The sequence below is a fragment of the Podarcis tiliguerta genome (genome assembly GCF_965153285.1).
Source record: "Podarcis tiliguerta genome assembly, chromosome: 1".
NCBI lineage: Eukaryota > Metazoa > Chordata > Lepidosauria > Squamata > Lacertidae > Podarcis > Podarcis tiliguerta.
Genome location: NC_139534.1, coordinates 118,196,802 through 118,216,560, shown reverse-complemented (window position 1 = coordinate 118,216,560; position 19,759 = coordinate 118,196,802). Strand labels below are relative to the sequence as shown.

General features: G+C 45.9%; 2 protein-coding genes across 29 annotated transcripts in view; one reads left to right on the top strand and one right to left on the bottom strand.

Moving 5' to 3' along the window:
- The first annotated feature begins 2,949 nt into the window (after positions 1-2,949).
- On the top strand, positions 2,950-18,591 carry DEGS2 (delta 4-desaturase, sphingolipid 2). The gene is made up of 3 exons (XM_083439316.1): positions 2,950-3,074; positions 11,463-12,205; positions 16,445-18,591. The coding sequence occupies exons 1-3, from the start codon at positions 2,993-2,995 to the stop codon at positions 16,589-16,591; spliced, it is 972 nt and encodes a 323-aa protein (XP_083295442.1). The 5' UTR covers positions 2,950-2,992; the 3' UTR covers positions 16,592-18,591.
- The window catches only part of EVL (Enah/Vasp-like), a 150,838-nt gene continuing 149,159 nt past the window's right edge, over positions 18,081-19,759 (bottom strand). For all 28 annotated transcript variants that reach the window (XM_083435681.1, XM_083435655.1, XM_083435656.1 and 25 more), the window contains one exon: positions 18,081-18,736. In XM_083435681.1, coding sequence (XP_083291807.1) covers positions 18,699-18,736 — 38 coding nt within the window. In that variant the 3' untranslated portion in view covers positions 18,081-18,698. The remainder of the gene's footprint in view (positions 18,737-19,759) is intronic.

Genomic DNA, 19,759 nt, shown 5'->3' with positions numbered 1-19,759 from the left:
TCAGCTGCCTCAAGGTTCAGTTTCAATGCACTTTTTAACATCTGAATCAGGGGAAGGGAATCTTCTGCAGCCCAAGGGTGGGTTGCACCCATGTGAGTGAGTGAGGCCCATGTGAGTGAAGCAATTGATGCAAAGTTTCCCTTTGTACAGAACACCCTCTCCCTTTCTACACACACTCTATCTGCCATGTGGACAAGCAAGAGTCCAAGGACACATTCCAGACAGGCAAGGACCTTCAAGGAGAGTATGAAGTATGGCTGGTGAGGGTCGTGGATTGGGGAAAGGGGGTGTGGTCTGGGAATGGTTCTGGGGGCCGGATGGCAAGGACTGGAGGCCACCGTTGGCTCCCAGGTCTGAGGGCCCCTAGCCTTGATCTAAATGAAACGTGAAGTGCTGTGTCAACACTGTGACAGTGAAACATGGCAGTATCACTACGGTTGAGGATGTTTAGCCTGGAAAAGAGGAGACTCAGAGGAGATATGGAATATCTCAAGGGCTGTCCCATGGAGGATGGAGCAACCTTATTTTCTGCTGCTCTGGAGGGTAGGACCCAATGATGGGATGTTTTGTTTCTGCCTAGAATGTTCAGTTCATATTAAGTTCATGAAACATCGTACTGTGACTTGTTCTGTTCCTGTTCTTAATGCGCGGCTAACCACATCTATGAATGCAAATATCAATCAATAGTAACGGTTTAACAAGGAGGTTTTCATACCTGTCTAACTCTGTGTTCCTTTCCCAAACCTTTAATCTATTGATGATTAATGCCTATATGCAGCCTATATGCAACCCTTGCTTTGTCCTTGTGTTAACCAATCAGCAACAAGCACATACGTGGCAATGCTGTAATATTCAATAAAAGGGACTCTCTGAGACTTGCTCGAGAGATGCCTCCCGTATGACACTTGTCACTCGTCTGTCATTTATTTCAACCCAAGAACCCAAACCAATGGATTCAAGTTACATGAAAGGAGATTCCGACTAAACCTCAAGAAGAACTTTCTGACAGTAAGAGCTATTCAACAGTGGAACAGATTCCCTCAGGAGGTTGTGGACTCTCCTTCCTTGGAGGTCTTTAAGCAGAGGTTGGCTGGCCATCATGGATGCTTCTGTTGAGATTCCAGAATTGCAAGGGGGGCTGGACTAGATGACCATTGGGGTACCATCCAACTATACAATACTGTGATTCTTTGATCCACAGGCTGCATCCACACTTCCCTGTGGCAGCTGGGGCTCATAAGGCAAAGGACACGTTAGCCTATGGTAGGCAGAATACGAACCAAGGGCAGGTAGAGTCAGCACAGATCGCAATACTAAAAAACCCAAAGCTCTTTCCACAGCAGCTAGCCTGGTTTTGTAGAGACAAATGGTGGTCTGACTATTCGCTTTTAGTGGTGGTGAAGAGAAGTTGAGCTTTTTAAAATTTTGTGTGACTTTGCTTCCTCCTGTTTCTGCTTTGCCCTTACAAGCAACAATCTGGGAAATAAGGGAGTATGCCCCAGTGAACATAAGAATTCCCTGAAAACGTTTAGGAAAAGATTGCTTTTATCTTCAACAACCTGTCGCAATTTAGCATGACTCAGAAGGCAAGTGTCTCACAACATTTTAGTCCTGATAATTTATGTTCCTTGAGTGATTCTTATACATGTTGAGGACTAACTTAAATCATGCCTACGTATGCATGCCAGAGGTTCTTTTATTTAGTGGCATTCCAAAATTTTAGAAATGTAAATATGAAAATAAATATAATGAATTAACATATAATAATTAAAATCTAAAATAATTTTGGGGTAGTCTTTGTGCCTTTGGTGGTCCTTTAGCTGCTCGTCTGTTGGGAAAATGTGAACAGGTTTGTCTACTAAAAGGTCAAAAACTTTAAAGCTTATCTGCTGCCAGATTCCTGCAGGGACATTTTATCATCTGTAACGGGGAAAGGCATTGCATACACATTTATTCTACCACATTGTATAATCAGGTCTCTGTACCGCATAACTGGCTCTCCATATTCCTAACTGAACATAAAAAGTGATGCCAGACTCAGCTTACCTTATTCATTTTTTACTTGATGTAAGTTTCTTTTCATTTATGGCTTTCAAATCATGGAAGAAGCCTAGCAAAATGACGCTTTGGCATTTCTTACAATGTTTTTATATATGCTGAAAGCCGCCCAGAGTGGCTGGGGAAACCCAGCCAGATGGGTGGGGTATTATTTATTTATTTATTTATTTATTTATTTCTTACTTACTTACTTACTTACTTACTTACTTACTTACTTACTTCCTTACTTACTTACTTACTTCTGGGAAGAGATGGGCGAGACAATACAGCAGATCTGGTTCTTCCCCCACCTTTCTCCTTGGCAAGGCCCCTAAACACTTCAAGAGGATTCCTTGCAACATTCTCTCCCACCCCCACCCGTTTAGCATCTGATCCTTTAACCAATGCACACCGGGGGGCTTCTCCCAAAAGCTAACGTCATTATTGCACATTCCCCAGATCCGCAGACAACCGAGATGCAAAAAGCAAAAGCTTAAAAGCAGGACAAATATAACCGAAAATCAACCCATCAATCCTATCCATGCGCGCGCAGTGCGCAAATCCCATCAAGCTTGCAATAAAGGTTGGATCTCGTTCAGGGAGGCGCGCGCGCTACAGGAAGCCCGCAGATTGCATACCAGCTCGCCTCTGACAGCACATTCCCAGCTGAAAATCGTGAAAAAGCCTGTTTTATTATTATTTTTAAGGCTTCTCAAATCCGCTTGCCGCGCATAAGCCTCCGCGGGCCCCGGGGCTCCTCGTGGCGCGCCTGACACGCAGCGAGCGCGCTCCAGTCCGCGGCCGCTTCTATCCCGCATCACCACGAGGCTAACGAGGCAGGCGAGTTGGCGAAGGGGGCGGAGCCACCTCTTGGCCCCGCCCCTCAGGTGGACGGAGGAGATAAAAGCCCCCGCGCTTGGCCGTCGAGCAGGCAGGTGCAGCGGCAGCGGCAGCGATGGGCAACAGGGTTACCCGCGAGGATTTCGAGTGGGTTTACACGGAGCAGCCTCACACGCAGCGCAGGAAAGAGATCTTAGGTGAGCCGTCCTCGGGATCCCCCTGGGAGGTCACTGCCCGCCTCGTTTTCCCACCACCCTCTACTTTCTTGCTCCAGACCTCTTTCCTCCTAAAAACGGGCGGCGTTAGGGGTTAATTCTCCGCCAGGATCAGGCCCTCTGTCAAAATCGCTTTGACTTTTAATCCCAGGGGTGGATGGGGTGTGGTCGGGGGCAGGGGGGCAACTTCCCCCTCCAAATAAAGTAGATAAATAAAAATATATAACAATCTGAGCAACCTCTTCTCAGATACGTCGGTTCTGTCCACCACCACCCCGACATAAATCCTGGCTGCAGCCATGTGTGTTGCTCGGAGGGCTGGCTGTGTGTGAAGGTAATGAACTCTGCACATGCTTGCGGGTTCTCTTTTCGTTGCTGTTGCTTTCCGAACAGCTCCAGGGTCCTGGCGCGGAAAGGAGGGCTTTGATGGGGGCAAATCCTGGCTCCGACGACGCCTTAGGCAGGCAGCGTTTCCTGTCATGTCCAGTTTGCATCTTCTTCTCCGCTTCTCTTTCTCGCATTTCCTTATAGATCCATAAATACACGGCATAGCGAACTGTCTCTCTCTCTCTCCCCCATCTCTGCCAGGCTTCAGGTTGCAAACTTTCCTCCTGGGTTGCTGTGTGACAAGCAGAAATCCCACGGGTGAAGTCTTTTCTCTTCATGCATTTGTACGCAATGGGCGGGGGGGGGGGGACTCACCTGGATAATTCTTGCTTGTCATGGAAAGCTAAGGAAGGAAGGAAGGAAGGAAGGAAGGAAGGAAGGAAGGAAATTCCCAGGTTGGGGTGCACCCCTCACCCCCTATTTCCCCATAGTCTCGCCATCCAGTTTCCGACAGCCAGTGTTCCTTTTTGAAAATGTTCCTAGAAAGCACAAAATGTTGCCTCTGAAAACCACTTCTCCAAGTTGGTTACTGAGAGACAGTTCTGGTAACATTCAGAGACACTTTCCCTGTGAAATAAGGATGGAGGCATATATATTTTTTGTTATTCTTGTTGTGCGCACATATGTATATGTGTGTGTGTCCGTGTGTCCCATACCTTTCCTCCTCCAGGGAGGTCAGAGTAGAACCCTGTACACAGTTCAGTTGGCTGATGAGTCAGATTATCATGGGAGGCAGTGACTGCTTCAAAGCTGCCCAGCTCTCTCCACAGACCTAATCTGATCACTGCACCTGACTTTTTTAGTCTTCAGGTCAGGTTCTGTAGCTATTCAAAGTCCTGCCCAGCCACACCCATAGCTAAATAGATGTGGCTTTTCCCCCTTTCTTATAGCCTGTGGGTGCAGTGAAAAATTGCCCAACCTCTGCCATACTTTCCTTCCTTCCTTTATCGATTCCCATAACATGACATGGGAAATTGCAACACGGTACACTATGCAAAACACACTTTGTTATCCCCCCGCCGGCAGGGGCCATTTTATTCTGCTGTGTCCTAACCCGAGGGCTAGTTTTGCATTTTCAACTCTTTTTTGCATGTTTACGGTACAGCGATCCGTATCTAGGGGACTAGTTTTAGAAATGGGGTGACTTGGGTTCAAACCAGCCCTCGGCGATTTAAAGATATCATCCTGATTCACATTGCACTGCAATCCTTACCTGGGAGTAAGCCCCACTGGACTCAGTGAGGCTTACTTCTCAGTTGCCATGTACAGGATCAGGGGTGCCAACTAGAATAAAAAATTTGGGGGGACCCAGGTCACTTCCACCCTACATAAGCAAATACATGACTCAGCACAGCCGCAGACGTTGGCTCCTATGTAATGGACTGTGTCCCTGCTGGTGAAATTTAAATAATGAGCAATTATTATTGCTTATTATATTTATTGGGACGCTGGTGGCGCTGTGGGTTAAACCACAGAGCCTAGGAGTTGCCGATCAGAAGGTTGGAGGTTCGAATCCCCGTGACGGGGTGAGCTCCTGTTGCTCGGTCCCTGCTCCTGCCTACCTAGGTTCGAAAGCACGTCAAAGTGCAAGTAGATCAATAGGTACCGCTCCGGCGGGAAGGTAAACGGCGTTTCCGTGTGCTGCTCTGGTTCGCCAGAAGCGGCTTAGTCATGCTGGCCACATGACCTGGAAGCTGTACGTCGGCTCCCTCGGCCAATAAAGCAAGATAAAGCGCCGCAACCCCAGAGTCGGCCACGACTGGACCTAATGGTCAGGGGTCCCTTTACCTTTACCTTATTATATTAATTGGTCGCTTTCCCCCAGGAAAGAAAACTCAAAGCAACATACAAAAACAAAAAATGAGGAATGAGTCTTTTAAGGCTGCGCCCATCGTTTGATTACATCAGGTAATCTTGCACCATCTCTTGGGACCTGCGACAGAATGTTCCAAGTTCTAGCCTGCCAGCCACCCTCAGTTCCAAGATGCTCTACTCCATTTTCATGTCCCACCTGCAGTCAGCATTCCAAGGTCACTGTCCTTGTTGGACTGTTTTCATAGAATCATAGAGTTGGAAGAGACCACAAGGGCCATCGAGTCCAACCCCCTGCCAAGCAGGAAACACCATCAGAGCACTCCTGACATATGGTTGTCAAGCCTCTGCTTAAAGACCTCCAAAAAAGGAGACTCCACCACACTCCTTGGCAGCAAATTCCACTGTCGAACAGCTCTTACTGTCAGGAAGTTCTTCCTAATGTTTAGGTGGAATCTTCTTTCTTGTAGTTTGGATCCATTGCTCCGTGTCCGCTTCTCTGGAGCAGCAGAAAACAACCTTTCTCCCTCCTCTATGTGACATCCTTTTATATATTTGAACATGGCTATCATATCACCCCTTAACCTCCTCTTCACCAGGCTAAACATGCCCAGCTCCCTTAGCCGTTCCTCATAAGGCATCGTTTCCAGGCCTTTGACCATTTTGGTTGCCTTTTGGGGGCATCCCTCTTAGCATTTCCCCCTTAAACCCTGTAAATCTTGGTGTTTCCCCAGCTATTAGTTCCTAGATCCGTCCTGTTTGTGAGGGCTTGGAGAGCTGCTGTCAGTCAGAGTAGACAGGCTGGGCTCAACAACTGCTAGCACATGTCTCTGAGCCCAGGCAGTGCTGACATTAGGAGCCTTAAGCGTGGTTTTCTCCCAGATGGACTTTGCATCATGAACTCCCCTGCAATCAAATGTCACCTGGCAGTGGTCATTCGGAAGTGCTAAAAACTACGTCAAGCTGCCCCCTTAGCTGGTTTGGGGGTTACCCCTGGTTCTGGTGCCAGGCAGATAAATGCACCTCCCTCGTTCTCTTAGATTCAGGCAGATAGCTAGGGCAGCTGGGAAATGAAATGCACACTCCAAACAGCCTAATGAGTAGGGAAGACTGACTGATTATTGCCTGGCTGGGGGAAATGGAAAACCAGGTGGGTGGAGAAATCAAATGGAGTATCCTGGAGTAGGGCATGGCTGGCTGGAAGGCTAAACAGGACCACTCCACACTGCATAGACTCACATGCATGTATGTGCACATGCACATATATACAGATATATTTTTATGATTATTAAAAAAAAACTGTTTTTATTGAAAGATTTTCATGGATAACAAAGCTACATATAACATCTCTGTTTTCAGTTCACAGAGTCCTTCCTGTAGGTCAGCTGCTTTGTGTGTGAGACATTGCTGTCATAGGCATTATGAGATTGGGGGGGGAGAGAGGTGGGAAAAAAGGGGGAGGGCAGTACACACAGATACAGTGGTACCTTGGGTTAAGTACTTAATTCGTTCCAGAGGTCCGTACTTAACCTGAAACTGTTCTTAACCTGAAGCACCACTTTAGCTAATGGGGCCTCCTGCTGCTGCCGCGCCGCCGGAGCACAATTTCTGTTCTCATCCTGAAGCAAAGTTCTTAACCTGAAGCACTATTTCTGGGTTAGCGGAGTCTGTAACCTGAAGTGTCTGTAACCTGAAGCATATGTAACCCGAGGTACCACTGTAATTTAGACATGCCAGACATTTCTGAAGAGCCAGTCTTTGAAAAAATATGTTCCGCGTCATTTACCAAAACAGAATCAGGCTCATGGTAATTTATCATTAAAAGCCTATATCCCACACCTCTTTATACCATTCTTCCATTTTATATTCTGCTTGCCTCTTCCACTTCCTAGCTATCATGATTCATGCAGCTATCAATAAAATATGTGAGCATGTTCTTCATAGCTTGCAAACCTTCCACCCCGTTGTAAATTGACAATAATGCTACCTTTGGACTTTCGGTCAACTTTAACCCAGTGATTTCTGTGCCGTTGAGGTAAGAGAGAGAATACACAAGAGAAATGATTTTGAGGAGATATGGAAGGAATTTGTACTGTTACAACGTAAAGGGGTCCAGGGGTCTGCAACCTTTAAGACAAAAAGAGCCACTTGGACCTGTTTCCGAAGAAAAAAACAACTGGGAGCCGCAAAACCATTGCGACATTTAAAACAAATATATCTCTGGAGCCGTGATCTGACAGCGAGCGGGAAGGTGACATCGGGACAGTGCGTGACTGACGCACGCATCGCCCCCATGCGACGTCACAGCCAGTACAGAGCCCGTCCCCGTGGGGAGTGTCGGGGCGCACAATGCGCCTCCTCCTCTCGCTAGTATCCGCCCTGGAGCCGCGGCAAAGGTGTAAAAGAGCCACATGCGGCTCCGGAGCCGCGGGTTGCTGACCCCTGGGTCAAACCTTCGCAAGAGGTGTTGAAATTTTGGGAGGTTGGATCGTTGCAATGGAATGGTGTCGGTGGTGGAGTGCACATTTTTATTCTTACTTATTTATGATTATTACTTTGTCAAAATAAAAAATAAAAATGGGGGGGGGGAGGGAACCAGAAATGTCAGGAAAAAACAAAAAAAATCAGAATCAGGCTGATGCATGTCCTTTGTAAATCAAGGCTTGGAAAACTTGGCATTTTATTTATTTATCTGAATTTATATAAGGTTTCATTGTAAACAACAACAACAACCTCAAAGCTTCTTACAAAAAGAATGATTTAAACCATCCGAAATAAGAATAATTAAAACCAACTACTATTCTCTTAAGCAGGGATGGGAAACCTCCAGCCAAACCGAATGTTCAAATTTAGCCTGCATGGCCACTTCCCCCAGCCTCCGCACAGCTGCCCCACCTGTGTAAGGCAAAGCAGATTTTCCTCTTTAAAGCACCACAAAGGGTTCTGTGCAAGCAAGCCCTGCTTGGGTGTGGTGCTGTCAAGCCCCATTGATCTCCTGCTTTCATTGTGGGCAGAGCCGAGCCCCAAAGGTCCCTCACCTGTTCCCTTAAGGGACTCCATTTGACTAAAGATTTCACTACCATTTGAATTGCGTGCAATTGCAGCATCAGTGGTCAGAGGATGTGAGGCAACTAATTTCGTTAGGTTTAACGGCACGGCCTCTCGGACACTGGTTGCTCAGTTTCAACAGAGGGATCAGTGGCCACACCCTGCACTAACACTTCGATGCTTTTATAATCACAACGAGCCAAAAGAACGGAAAAGAAAGAATCAGACATTTATTGCAGGTACTCTGCCCCTTTGCTTTTGTCCTAGGATGCAGCCGACTACTTTTAAAGCTTGCGAGCCTCACCTGAACAGTAATTGGCTCATGTGAGCAAGCGAAGTAAAGAGAGATAAGTAAAGCCAACTCAAATCACAGGGAATGCAATGAAATAATAATAATTTCTTTTTAAAAAACAAAAACAAATGATGATTGTAAGGAATTTTCCCTGTCACCTTTTCCTCAAGAGGCATGTATTTGATGCAACAAGTATATTGTCACAATGGATTATTATCATCATCACATTTAATATTATCATTAATTAGCATATTAATATTAATTAATATTATCATATCATTAATTAGCATTAATTATTATAATTAATTAGTTTTAAACGCAGTATAAGGAGTCTCTATAGGAGTATATTGTATTTTAAAATGGGGTTTCAGAGTTTTTAGGGGTTTTTGAGTGTCTTATGTAGACTTTTCCACCCTCTGGTCCCCCCATGGATGGGGCACACAGAGAAGGTCCTCAGGTGATTATAGCAGATAAAAACAAGCTGGCTGTACAGAACCTCCATGGGACACAAGAACCTGCCTTATGACAAACTAGGCCATTATTTTATTTTCAGCAAGTTTAGCTAGCCTGCAATTCAAGTTTCACTTCAGTAACTCAGAATCCACAATTGTTTTATTTATTTTTTAAATGCTGGGACTGCACTCTGGGTGCCAATATACCCTGTGAGGAGGTCTAGACCAGGGAAAGGAGCACTAATTGTAACTTGCATACCCTCCAACATTTCTCCGATGAAAATAGGGACCTCCCATTCCATCATGATTATTTTACTATTTATACCCCACACATCTTACTGGGTTGTCCCAGCCACTCTGGGCGGCTTCCAACACATGTAAAAACACAATAAAACATTAAACATTAAAAAAAAAACTTCCCTTCAGATGGCTCGGGGTCAGATAACTCCACATCCTCCAATATTTCTCTGATGAAAACAGGGACATCCTAAGGAAAAGTGGGACATTCCGGGGTCAAATCAGAAACCAGGATGGCTTCTTTTAATCAGAGATGTCCCTGGAAAATAGGGGCATTTGTTTGAAAGTCAGATTTGGAGAGATGGTGTCCTGCTTGGATTGGAGAAGGAAAGTTGGACAGACTCCCTTATGAAGGGATGCTCTGGACTTTGTGATTCGGATCTGGGCCAGGGGGAAATTGGAGTTGTGGAGGCCTTTAGCCTTGAAGGGACTTTGGAGCATGCCCTGAAACATCTTTTGGACTTTAGTCCTGACTATGGAGTTGACCTGTCGAGAAGGAATAAAGGAACTGTCAAGATGGAATTCCCCGGGACCTACTCCTCGGTACCAAAGGAAGGAAACTAAGAACAAGCTCAGCAGAAGATAAAGTAAAATGTACACATAAATATGAAGAAGACCTGCAGAAGGGACATGGAGAAGAGTTAAGAGCCTTGGATAGAAGATCACCAGGTTGATGGGCTATATAGAACTGATAGAAAGGACTGACAGAATCCGACACCAGGGAGAAGAGATGGTGGAAGAAGATTGGGGGGGAAAAATTAAAATCTATTTAGAGAAATATTGTAAAATTAATGAATGTTAGGAAATGTTGGAATGAAATTACATGACTTTAGTAGAAATATTATAAGGAGTTAAGTATAAATAAATTTTAAGGTTTTGATGGTAAGATGAGGTTAAAACAAATGAAGATAACTAAATGATAGAAGTGTAAGATGGAAAGGATTTGCTGATATAGTTAATAACTGGAATACAAAAAAGGGAGGTGTGAGGAGGTCGAGGAAATAAGTTAATGAAATATAAGGATAAATATTGGATGTGTTTTTAATTGTTTTTTGTTTTTTGTGTTTTGATGTATTGTGTTTTTTGTTCTCTTTTTATGTATTTTTCACTTTTTTTCTCTTTTTTTTCTTGTGCTCTCCCCCCCCCCCCGTAACTTTTAAACTTCTAATAAATATTATTTTTTTTAAAAAAAGGAAAATAGGGGCATTTGGATGGTCTGAACTTGATGGGGCAGCTGCTGAATGGAATGGTGTCATTTCAGTCCTGGCAGCCAAAGAGACAGGAATACCAACTAGAGGGAGGCTTATTGAAAAAATAGAAGGGCTACCTTGATGCTGAGAATTAAATGTGCAGAGAGCTCTTGGCTACGTGGGATTTTCTCCTCCACGGCTCTATTCTTGGATGCCACTAGAGGGAGTCCAGGCAACAACTTTTCTGATTCCCACCACTGTGCTGCACATCTGTCTCTAATTCTGGCAGGATTCTTCTTCTACCAGTCCCCCTTCCATGCAGGGAGCTGCAAAGCGATGGGGAGCTGGAAAGGAGCTGCTGGATTCTCCCATTCTCATCCCATCCTGTCAACATCTATTCACTTGTCTGTTTGAAAACATTGCTTAGCCACCATTCACCAGAAGCTTGGGGAGAAAGAGGCCTGTTCTGAACCACACCAGGCAGGGCAGCCCCCAACACTTCTTCCCTATGGGTGGGAGGAGACCAGCAGCTCCTATTCACTGTGATGATGCTGTACTGGCAGAATGGAGGGCGGTGGGGTGTTTGCCGGAGAGACAAGAAGTCCAGCCTCCAAGGAATACGCCACAGCCATTGCTGCCACCGTGGTGGCATCAGCAGGCAATGTATTCCTTGGAGGCCAGATCTGCTGCCTCTGTGGAGCCTACTGCCTGAGGCAGTTGCCTCACTTTGCCTAATGGGTGGGCCAGACCTTCGTGGAGGCCTGGTTTATGTCGGGTAGGTAGCCTGATGGATATTAGGGGCAGAGGGATTTGTCTAGTTGGCACCACAATTCCACGATTGGATGCCAGGCAGTTGGGCTACATTTGTCCTAACGTTTTTTTTCCTCCTCAGCGAAGTACCCAGCCATCAAGTCTCTCATGGGGCCAGATCCCTACTTGAAATGGATAGTGACGGGGATGGTGTTCACCCAGCTTCTGGCCTGCTACCTTGTGAGAGACCTTTCCTGGAAGTGGATCTTCTTCTGGGCCTATGCTTTCGGGGGCTGCATCAACCACTCCATGACCCTGGCCATCCACGACATCTCCCACAACGTGGCCTTTGGCAACAAGCAAATCAAGTGGAACCGGTGGTTTGCCGTCTTTGCCAACTTGCCCATTGGACTCCCCTACTCGGCCTCCTTCAAGAAGTACCACATCGACCACCACCGATACCTTGGCGGAGACTCGTTGGATGTGGACATCCCCACAGACTTTGAGGGCTGGTTCTTCTGCACTCCCTTTCGGAAGATGATCTGGCTTGTCTTCCAGCCCCTTTTCTATGTCTTGAGACCGCTCTACATCAACCCCAAAACAATTACAGAGATGGAAATACTTAACGCTTTGGCCCAGTTCTCTGTCAACTTGATCATCTACTACCTGTGGGGTTTGAAGCCTGTTGTTTATTTAATATCAGGGACGTTGCTTTGCATGGGCTTGCACCCTTTTTCGGGGCACTTCATAGCAGAACACTATATGTTCCTGAAAGGGTATGAAACGTATTCCTACTACGGACCCCTCAACTGGATCACCTTTAACGTGGGCTATCATATGGAGCACCATGATTTCCCCAGCGTTCCTGGATCTAAGCTGCCAATGGTAAGCTCTAGAGTTTTTGACCCTTGCAAACCGGTTTGGCTCTCTGGGTGTTGCTGAAATACAACACCCTTTGGCTCCAAGCAAGCATGGCCAGTGGCAAGGGATGATGGGAGTTGTGGTTCAGCAACATCTGGACGAGCCAAAGGTTGTGAAGCTAGTTTACATATGCAGCTTATGAAAGAAAAGTGGCTCTTGAATCCTGAAATTAGAAGTGGTGGTGCAGTTAGGTAATTTTAGACTCTGGACTTAACGACCTGATAGGAAGGCATCTATTTAGACAGTAGCATGCATTAACCTCAAAATGCGATAAGCCAGCGTTGTTGTGTTTGGGAGCTTCCCTGCTCATACCTGCACCTTAATGTCATCGCTGCTCGGGGGGATGCAGTGGGAATAATGGTATTTAAATATACAGCATAAAGTAAGTGAATGCAGACACTGTTTTGTAGCTGGTTTAAACCCAAGCACACTCTAGATCAGCGTTTCCCAAACTTGGGTCTTCAGCTGTTTTTGGACTACAACCTCCATCTTCCCTAGCTAGCAAAACGAGTGGTCAGGGATGGTGGGATGATGATGATGATAGCAGCTACTCTGGGCGGCTTACAGCACATATAAAAACATAATAAAACCTCAAACATCAAAAACTTCCTGATACAGGGCGATTAGGCCTTAGGAAAGATGCGTTCATAGGAATCTGAGGGCAGTGAGGAGAATTATAGGCCTAGGACTTGCCAATCGGCAGTTCAAATCCCTGTGATGGGGTGAGCTCTCATTGCTCAGTCCCAGCTCCTGCCAACCTAGCAGTTCAAAAGCACGCCAAAAAGTGCAAGTAGATAAATAGGTACTGCTCCGGCAGGAAGGTAAACAGCGTTTCCGTGCACTGCTCCGGTTTTCCAGAAGCGGTTTAGTCATGATGGCCACATGACCCGGAAGCTGTCTGCGGACAAACGCTGGCTCCCTCGGCCTATAGAGCGAGATGAGCCCAGAGTTGTTCGTGACTGGACCTAATGGTCAGGGCTCCCTTTACCTTTATGTTACTACAGTCATACCTCATGTTACGTTCATGTTACGTTCTTCATGTTACGTTCTTTTAGGTTACGTCCTGCGGTGACCCAGAAGTACCGGAAAGGGTTACTTCTGGGTTTCGCCGCTTGCGCATGTGCAGAGGCACAAAATGACGTCACGTGCATGCGCAGAAGCGGCGAATCGCGACCTGTGCGTGCACAGATGCGCTGCTGCGGGTTGCGTTCTTTTCATGTTGCGAATGGGCCTCCGGAACAGATCCCGTTCGCAACCAGAGGTACCACTGTACAGTGGTACCTCGGATTGAGAACTTAATTTGTTCTGGAGGTCCATTCTTAACCTGAAACTGTTCTTAACCTGAGGTACCACTTTAACTAATGGGGCCTCCCGCTGCCGCTGCCGCACAATTGCTGTTCTCATCCTGAAGCAAAGTTCTTAACCCGAGGCACTATTTCTGGGTTAGCGGAGTCTGTAACCTGAAGCGTATGTAACCTGAAGCGTACGTAACCCGAGGTACCACTGTACTGGCAAATAGATGCAACCTCAAGACACTCTGTGCTGCTTTTTCCCAGATCTTTTTTTATTAAGTTTAGTAGTATATATAAGCACACGTTCGTGAAATAAAAGCACAGCAAAACAATAACAGCCTGTAACCAGTTAAGTGTCATTTATCATCAGGGTCCAGAAAAGCGCAACTCCCCTAAGGAGAAAGGTTGCAGTGCTTAGGGAAAAAGCAAACAAGAGGTGACATGATGGAGGTTTATAAGATTTTGCATGTTGTGGAAAAAGTGGATAAAAAGAATAGGCTGGGAAAGGAAACGTGGTTGAGCAACACTTTTACAAAGGTGTGTTGCAGTCCTCAGAAGGCACAATGCATCTCTAGACTCCCTTTTGTTTTTGCTTTTTTTGCTGTAACAGACTAAGGGTCAAGGTGGATGAATGGTCAAATGCATGCACATTCTTCTTGTATGTCTGTGTAGCAGTGCTCCATTTTGTTTCTGCGTCTGTTTAAATAGCAGTTGAGGAGGGGAAAAGGAAAAACAAACACAGACCTTCGTGTGACCAATGCTCTCCCCATAAGCACAGCAAGGTGGGTTTTTTTAGGTAGCTGGCTTTTGTTATAAGAGGGATACAGACCCAATGTTAGTTCAACTCATTCAATAGACTTCATGCAAATATGTGAGCACGACTGATTTTGATTCTTTAATTTGAGCATAATTTACTTGGACATACACCCACACACCCACACCCACACACACCCAGTTCTGTGGCATGCAGGGAGTTCTGTGGCTTGCATTATGTACCCTACACCCAAAAGCTAGTATCTTCAAGAAAAGCTGCTTTGGGAAAGGGGATTTTCATTGGGACTGCGATACAGGAGGAAAGATTTTTTTAAATAAAAAAAGTAACCTGTCTTCCCCATGTGCAGTGGTCCCAGTTGACACGCACCCACCCCGATGTATGTTTAAAAAGACACAAATCCGGGTATATAAACTGCAGTCGTGCGTTCAATTCTTTAGCTCAGAAGCTGGCCCCTTCCCTTTTCCTGTGCACATATTCCAAACAGAGCCCAGTCTTATCAGCTACTTTGTGGAATGTGGTGCGATCGGCTCCCCCCACCCCCCCAAGCAATACAATAGGGCTTGTCATACTTTCAGGCAGGTTATTGCCCTGGGGACAAATAAGTAACTTATTAAATGAGTGCCTTTCTGCAGTGACAAATCAACTGGCTTCTGCAATAACAGTTGCTGCACACAAATGTAGATAGACAAGTCGGATTCTGCCAGCCCAGTGATTTTTCTTAATTGCAAAGTTCCAGAACAAGCTTTATAACCCGTTCGAAGCCAGTAATATCCTTATCACTGTTTCCTTGGCATGGTCTTCTTCCTGCTTGTTCCTGATGGCGCACTGAGATAGCTCCGTTGATAGAGCATGACACTCTTAATCTCAGGGTTGTGGTTTTGACCCCAACGTTGGGCAAAGGATTCCTGCTTTGCAGGGCCTGGACTAGTCGACCCTCATGGCCCCTTCCAGCTCTACCCTTCTGTGATTTTATGAAATGCAGTATTTGGTGGCAAATGTATATCATTGACTGTTAAGGTGGCAAAAGGAAAGGCAGAGCCTTCTTGTTATTGTTGTACATGGTTTTGCCTCCGTGACTCTCCATAGTTTTCAAATGTCTTACCAATGGACTTCAGAAGGGAAGGCTCTCTGTGCCAGTCCTCTGATGGATGCAGAAAGCCCAGCCCCAGAGCTCTCTCCTTTGAAGTTATCGCCCGGTGTCAGGTGATGAGCAGGTAGATGGGACTTATCCAGCTTTCAAAGTTGGCCCGCAGACTTAATCATCTAAATTATCTGACTGCCCCGGTTCTGTCAAATGAATGCTCAGGTTAGGTTGCTATGCTGCCATGGTGTGAGGGAGATTCTTGCTCTGCCACATTCAGAGCCCTGCTAGCTCCTCGAGGCCAAAGGATGAGGAATCCAACAGGACGTTTCCCTTCCCTCTTCCCTTCTCCCCTCGACCGACTGCAATGGGATTTGAATTCCAGGGTGTATGAACCATGAAAAATCTCTTCGCTCTCAAAAGTAATCTGGGTCGCTTTGATTTGTTCATTGGGTTTACTCTTGGTATAAATCCTATTAGCCTGCATCCAGACAGCACTCTATTCCGTTTTCCGGACGTTTTCTTACACGACAATTTTAGCGTTTTTACATCATCTGTCATGCCACGTAAAAGCCACTGCAGAAATTTAGCACACATTTCCTCGTTAACTGCTTCCGGGGGGGACGGGACCCCAGCTTGCAAGCCTGTTAACTCAGAAAAACACAGGAGTTTTGGGCTCGGTTTGCATGTGTCAAAATTCAAGGGTTGGGTGTTTTTTGTTTTTTTGGCATGCAGTTCTTTCCTGCCGTTTCAATGGGTAAATCATGGGAGAACAGAAGTGTTCATGTGCATAAAGGGTGGCAACACATCCACAAGCGTCAGCTGTTGTGTCACACCACACTCACTGGTGTGAATGAAATTTAGGGTGACACGGCGCTCTTGGTCAAAGGCCAGAGTTTCATAACACAGCAGGTACTGCCACTTTAAAGCAGCATTAGAAACCAGGACTGAAGTGCTAGCATTATAAGCAGCAAACCTCATGTCCAAATGCATTCTAAGATAGATGTTTCACAGATAAAAGAACAGTGGACAAAAATTTCCTTTTGCTCCTGCAGGTAAAGAAGATAGCAGCAGAATATTATGACACCCTGCCTCAGCACCAGTCTTGGGTTCGAGTTCTCTGGGACTTCGTTTTTGACGACTCCATCGGTCCTTACTCAAGGGTGAAGAGAGTATGCAAGCTGGCATCAGACTCTCGATAGCTGCGGACTCTGCCCTTTCCCCCTTTATAAGCTTAATGGACCTTTGCACTCTGTATACTTCCCCCATCCAAGCAAACATAAACGAGTCTGTTCTCTGAACAGAGTGTGCCCAGTAACCACATAAGAGCTGATGTTATATTTCTGACACCCAAGGAGTTTTTGTAACTTGGATATGAAGAAATATTACAATGAAGCCAGTGGGAAGCGCCTGAAAATGTATAGTAGTTTTTAAAAAATTAACAGACCTTTTTCTTTTATTATCTGCTAGGCTGTTTGACAGCCCGGCTCACCCTGGTCTCCTGATGCTTTGAACTTCATTGCTCATCAGACATGGTTAGGCACAGGGAGATCTGTGAGCTCAACATCTATATTCCAGGGTTGTTTCAAGGGAGAGGTGAGACACTTTCCTTCTCATAACAAACAGGGAGACCTATGGACAGACACACAAGAGTAGCCCTCCAGCTGAGAAGTCTCTTGCTCTTCCGCCGGCCCCCGAAGATGCTAGAATATCAGGATCAAATTGTTTCTCTTCAGAGACCTCATGTTCTCTGCCTGCCCCTCCAGAAAGGACTGGAGGGTTAGGGGAGCATGTCCAAGGACAACAGTGGCAGAACCAGGACTCACTAGTGGGTCACAGCCTGACCCAAGGTGGCTTGCAACAGGGAGCGCTACTACCATGCAAATATATGGGAAAAGACTGAAGATGCCTGCATTAGGGGAAAAATAATTCTTAATTACACCCTGCAAACATGCATCATATGATCGTTCCCCTGGATAACACAGACTCCTGGGGATTACTGTAATTATCAAGCGGGGACAGCTCAGTAGAGCATAAGGCTCTTAATCTCAGGGTTGTGGGTTTGAGCCCCATGCTGGGCAAAAGAGTCCTGCATTGCAGAGGGTTGGACTAGATCAGGGTTTCCCAAACTCCAGCTCTTTTTGGACTACAGTTCCCATCATCTGTGACCACCGGGCCTGCTAACTAGCGATGATGGGAGTTGTAGTCCACAAACAGTTGGAGACCCAAGTTTGGGAAACATTCCACAAATGGGGAACTACCACTGAAAAGGCCCCGTCACGGGTCATTGCCGGTTGGGAAGCCCCTGGAGGTGACACCAGCAACAAGGCCCTTAGTGGTGCATAGGGCTGTTTCTACACAAAGTGGGGGTGGTTTCAGAGACCACACGGCATATATGCAATTTATAATGTGGATCTTCCAGTTTGTGATGATTATGATGGTACTTTGCTTAGGTGATGGGGTTAGTGAAGTTCCTTGCATGGTCAGTTTGGGCCATCGCAACATCAAAGTGTAAACAACTGTACTTCTTACAATACCCCATTTTTCTAGCACCACCAGGGACCAGAAACAAAATGCTCTGGGGGAGCCAGATTAGTTCCAGGGTACGGTTACCCCTGATTTTTCTAAGAAGCACAGTGGAGTCCAAGTGTGCTGCAGCGGGATGAAAGAAAAGCCAAGCAATGCCACATGGACAATGAACAGTTTATTACCAATATGAACACAGATACTGTGAAGCAATGATGTACCGCTGTAATATTGTGATAGCTCTGAGACCAGGGACTTGCTGTCTGACAGCTGGGCATCATTCGGCCTCTTCAGGTGATGCCACAAATAAGGTTTTGTTGGCAAAAAAAAAAAAAAAAGGTCTTCATTTACATTGCAGTCTACCAGTAAAATTACTCTGAAGTCATCTAGTAAAAGCGAATGGTTCACGTGTTTCCTTACCTACTATATACTAAAAAAAAGTCATACATTTAAATAAGCAAATACAAAATACAAAAAAGGCTGACCAACTCTGATGTGCATTGTCAGATGAAATTTTAAAAAATCCAGAAATTTAAATTTTAATATTTTCTTTTTTTTAAGATTTTAAGACTTCTCTCTCTCTCTCTCTGTTTTTTTTTTAAATGAAGCAAATCCAAGGCAGCAGCAAGCCTCAAAGTCTGCTGAGTCTGCTAATAAAAAGGATTTAAGAACAAAAGACAGAGCCAGGTGTCCTCTTTCACCATCTTGCATGGTCTTTTGATGTTCGGAAACAATCCAGTTGCCTTTCACATCCTATGTGGCTTCTAGATGGTTCCATGGCCATTATGTCGTGCTGATTCTACTCAACTCTTGCCTGATGGCTGAAAAAAAGAGGAAACAATAAAAAAAGGGAATAAGCCAGAGCTTATGGTCAAAGCACTATACTGTCATAGCTTCACACCTAAGCTAAAGACCACTGACTATATTTTGGGAAGTGGTTAAGATTACAAAGGTGGCGGCAACAGCAGCAAGAGAAGGACGGTACATATCCTAGCTGTGCACACACAACCATACACCTGAAGCACCTTGGGAGCTGTAGCTTAACCCCAACAGAGCTACAATTCCCAGCACCCTTAAACTACAGTTCCAGCTATTCGTTTTGGGTGTGTGCGTGTGATGCTTTAAATTTTTGAAGGCAGTATCTACACCATCCTTCCCTTTCTGCTTAATTCAAGGCTGGCTTACCTGTGGCCCCTCCAGATGTTGCCGGACCATGGCTCTGCATTTCAGGGGGGTTGGACTAGATCAGTGTTCCCCAACCTCGGGCCTCCAGCTGTTTTTGGACTACAACTCCCATCATCGCTCACTAGCAAGACCAGTGGTCAAGGATGATGGGAATTGTAGTCCAAAAACAGCTGGAGGCCCAAGGTTGGGGAACACTGGACTAGATGACCCTTGGGGGTATATCCCTTCGAACTCTACAATTCTCTACGAACTCCCAGCACCTCTGACCACTGTCCTGGCTGTCTGGCAGGGGCTGATGGGAGATGGAGTCCAACAGCATCATAGACTGCCCACATCTGGCTCACAGCAGATGGGATGATGGGAGAGTCGCAGGTAAGCCACCCCTGGTTTAAGCAATATATTGAGCGGCAAGGGTTGCCCTGGAAGGATGCCAAGGCAAGGCTGTTCAGTTGTGTGTGTAAGGCAGGGCTGATGTGGCAGCGAGAGCAAATATAAACACGGGCGCAAAACTGGATTTTTATCAAGACATGAGGCTCTGCTGACCTTTCTCTGTGGCACAGGATTCACAAACGTTCCGGACCGAGTGGCAGAAAAAAGACTATTCCAGGTGTCTCTCTGGGGAGACTTAATTGTATTTCCTTCTCCATGGGAATGATATT

Coding starts and splice junctions, on each gene's coding strand:
- DEGS2 (XM_083439316.1), top strand. CDS start 2,993: ATGGGCAACAGGGTTACCCGCGAGGATTTCGAGTGGGTTTACACGGAG. Junction 3,075..11,462: donor GCGCAGGAAAGAGATCTTAG/GTGAGCCGTCCT, acceptor TTTCCTCCTCAG/CGAAGTACCCAGCCATCAAG. Junction 12,206..16,444: donor CTGGATCTAAGCTGCCAATG/GTAAGCTCTAGA, acceptor TTGCTCCTGCAG/GTAAAGAAGATAGCAGCAGA.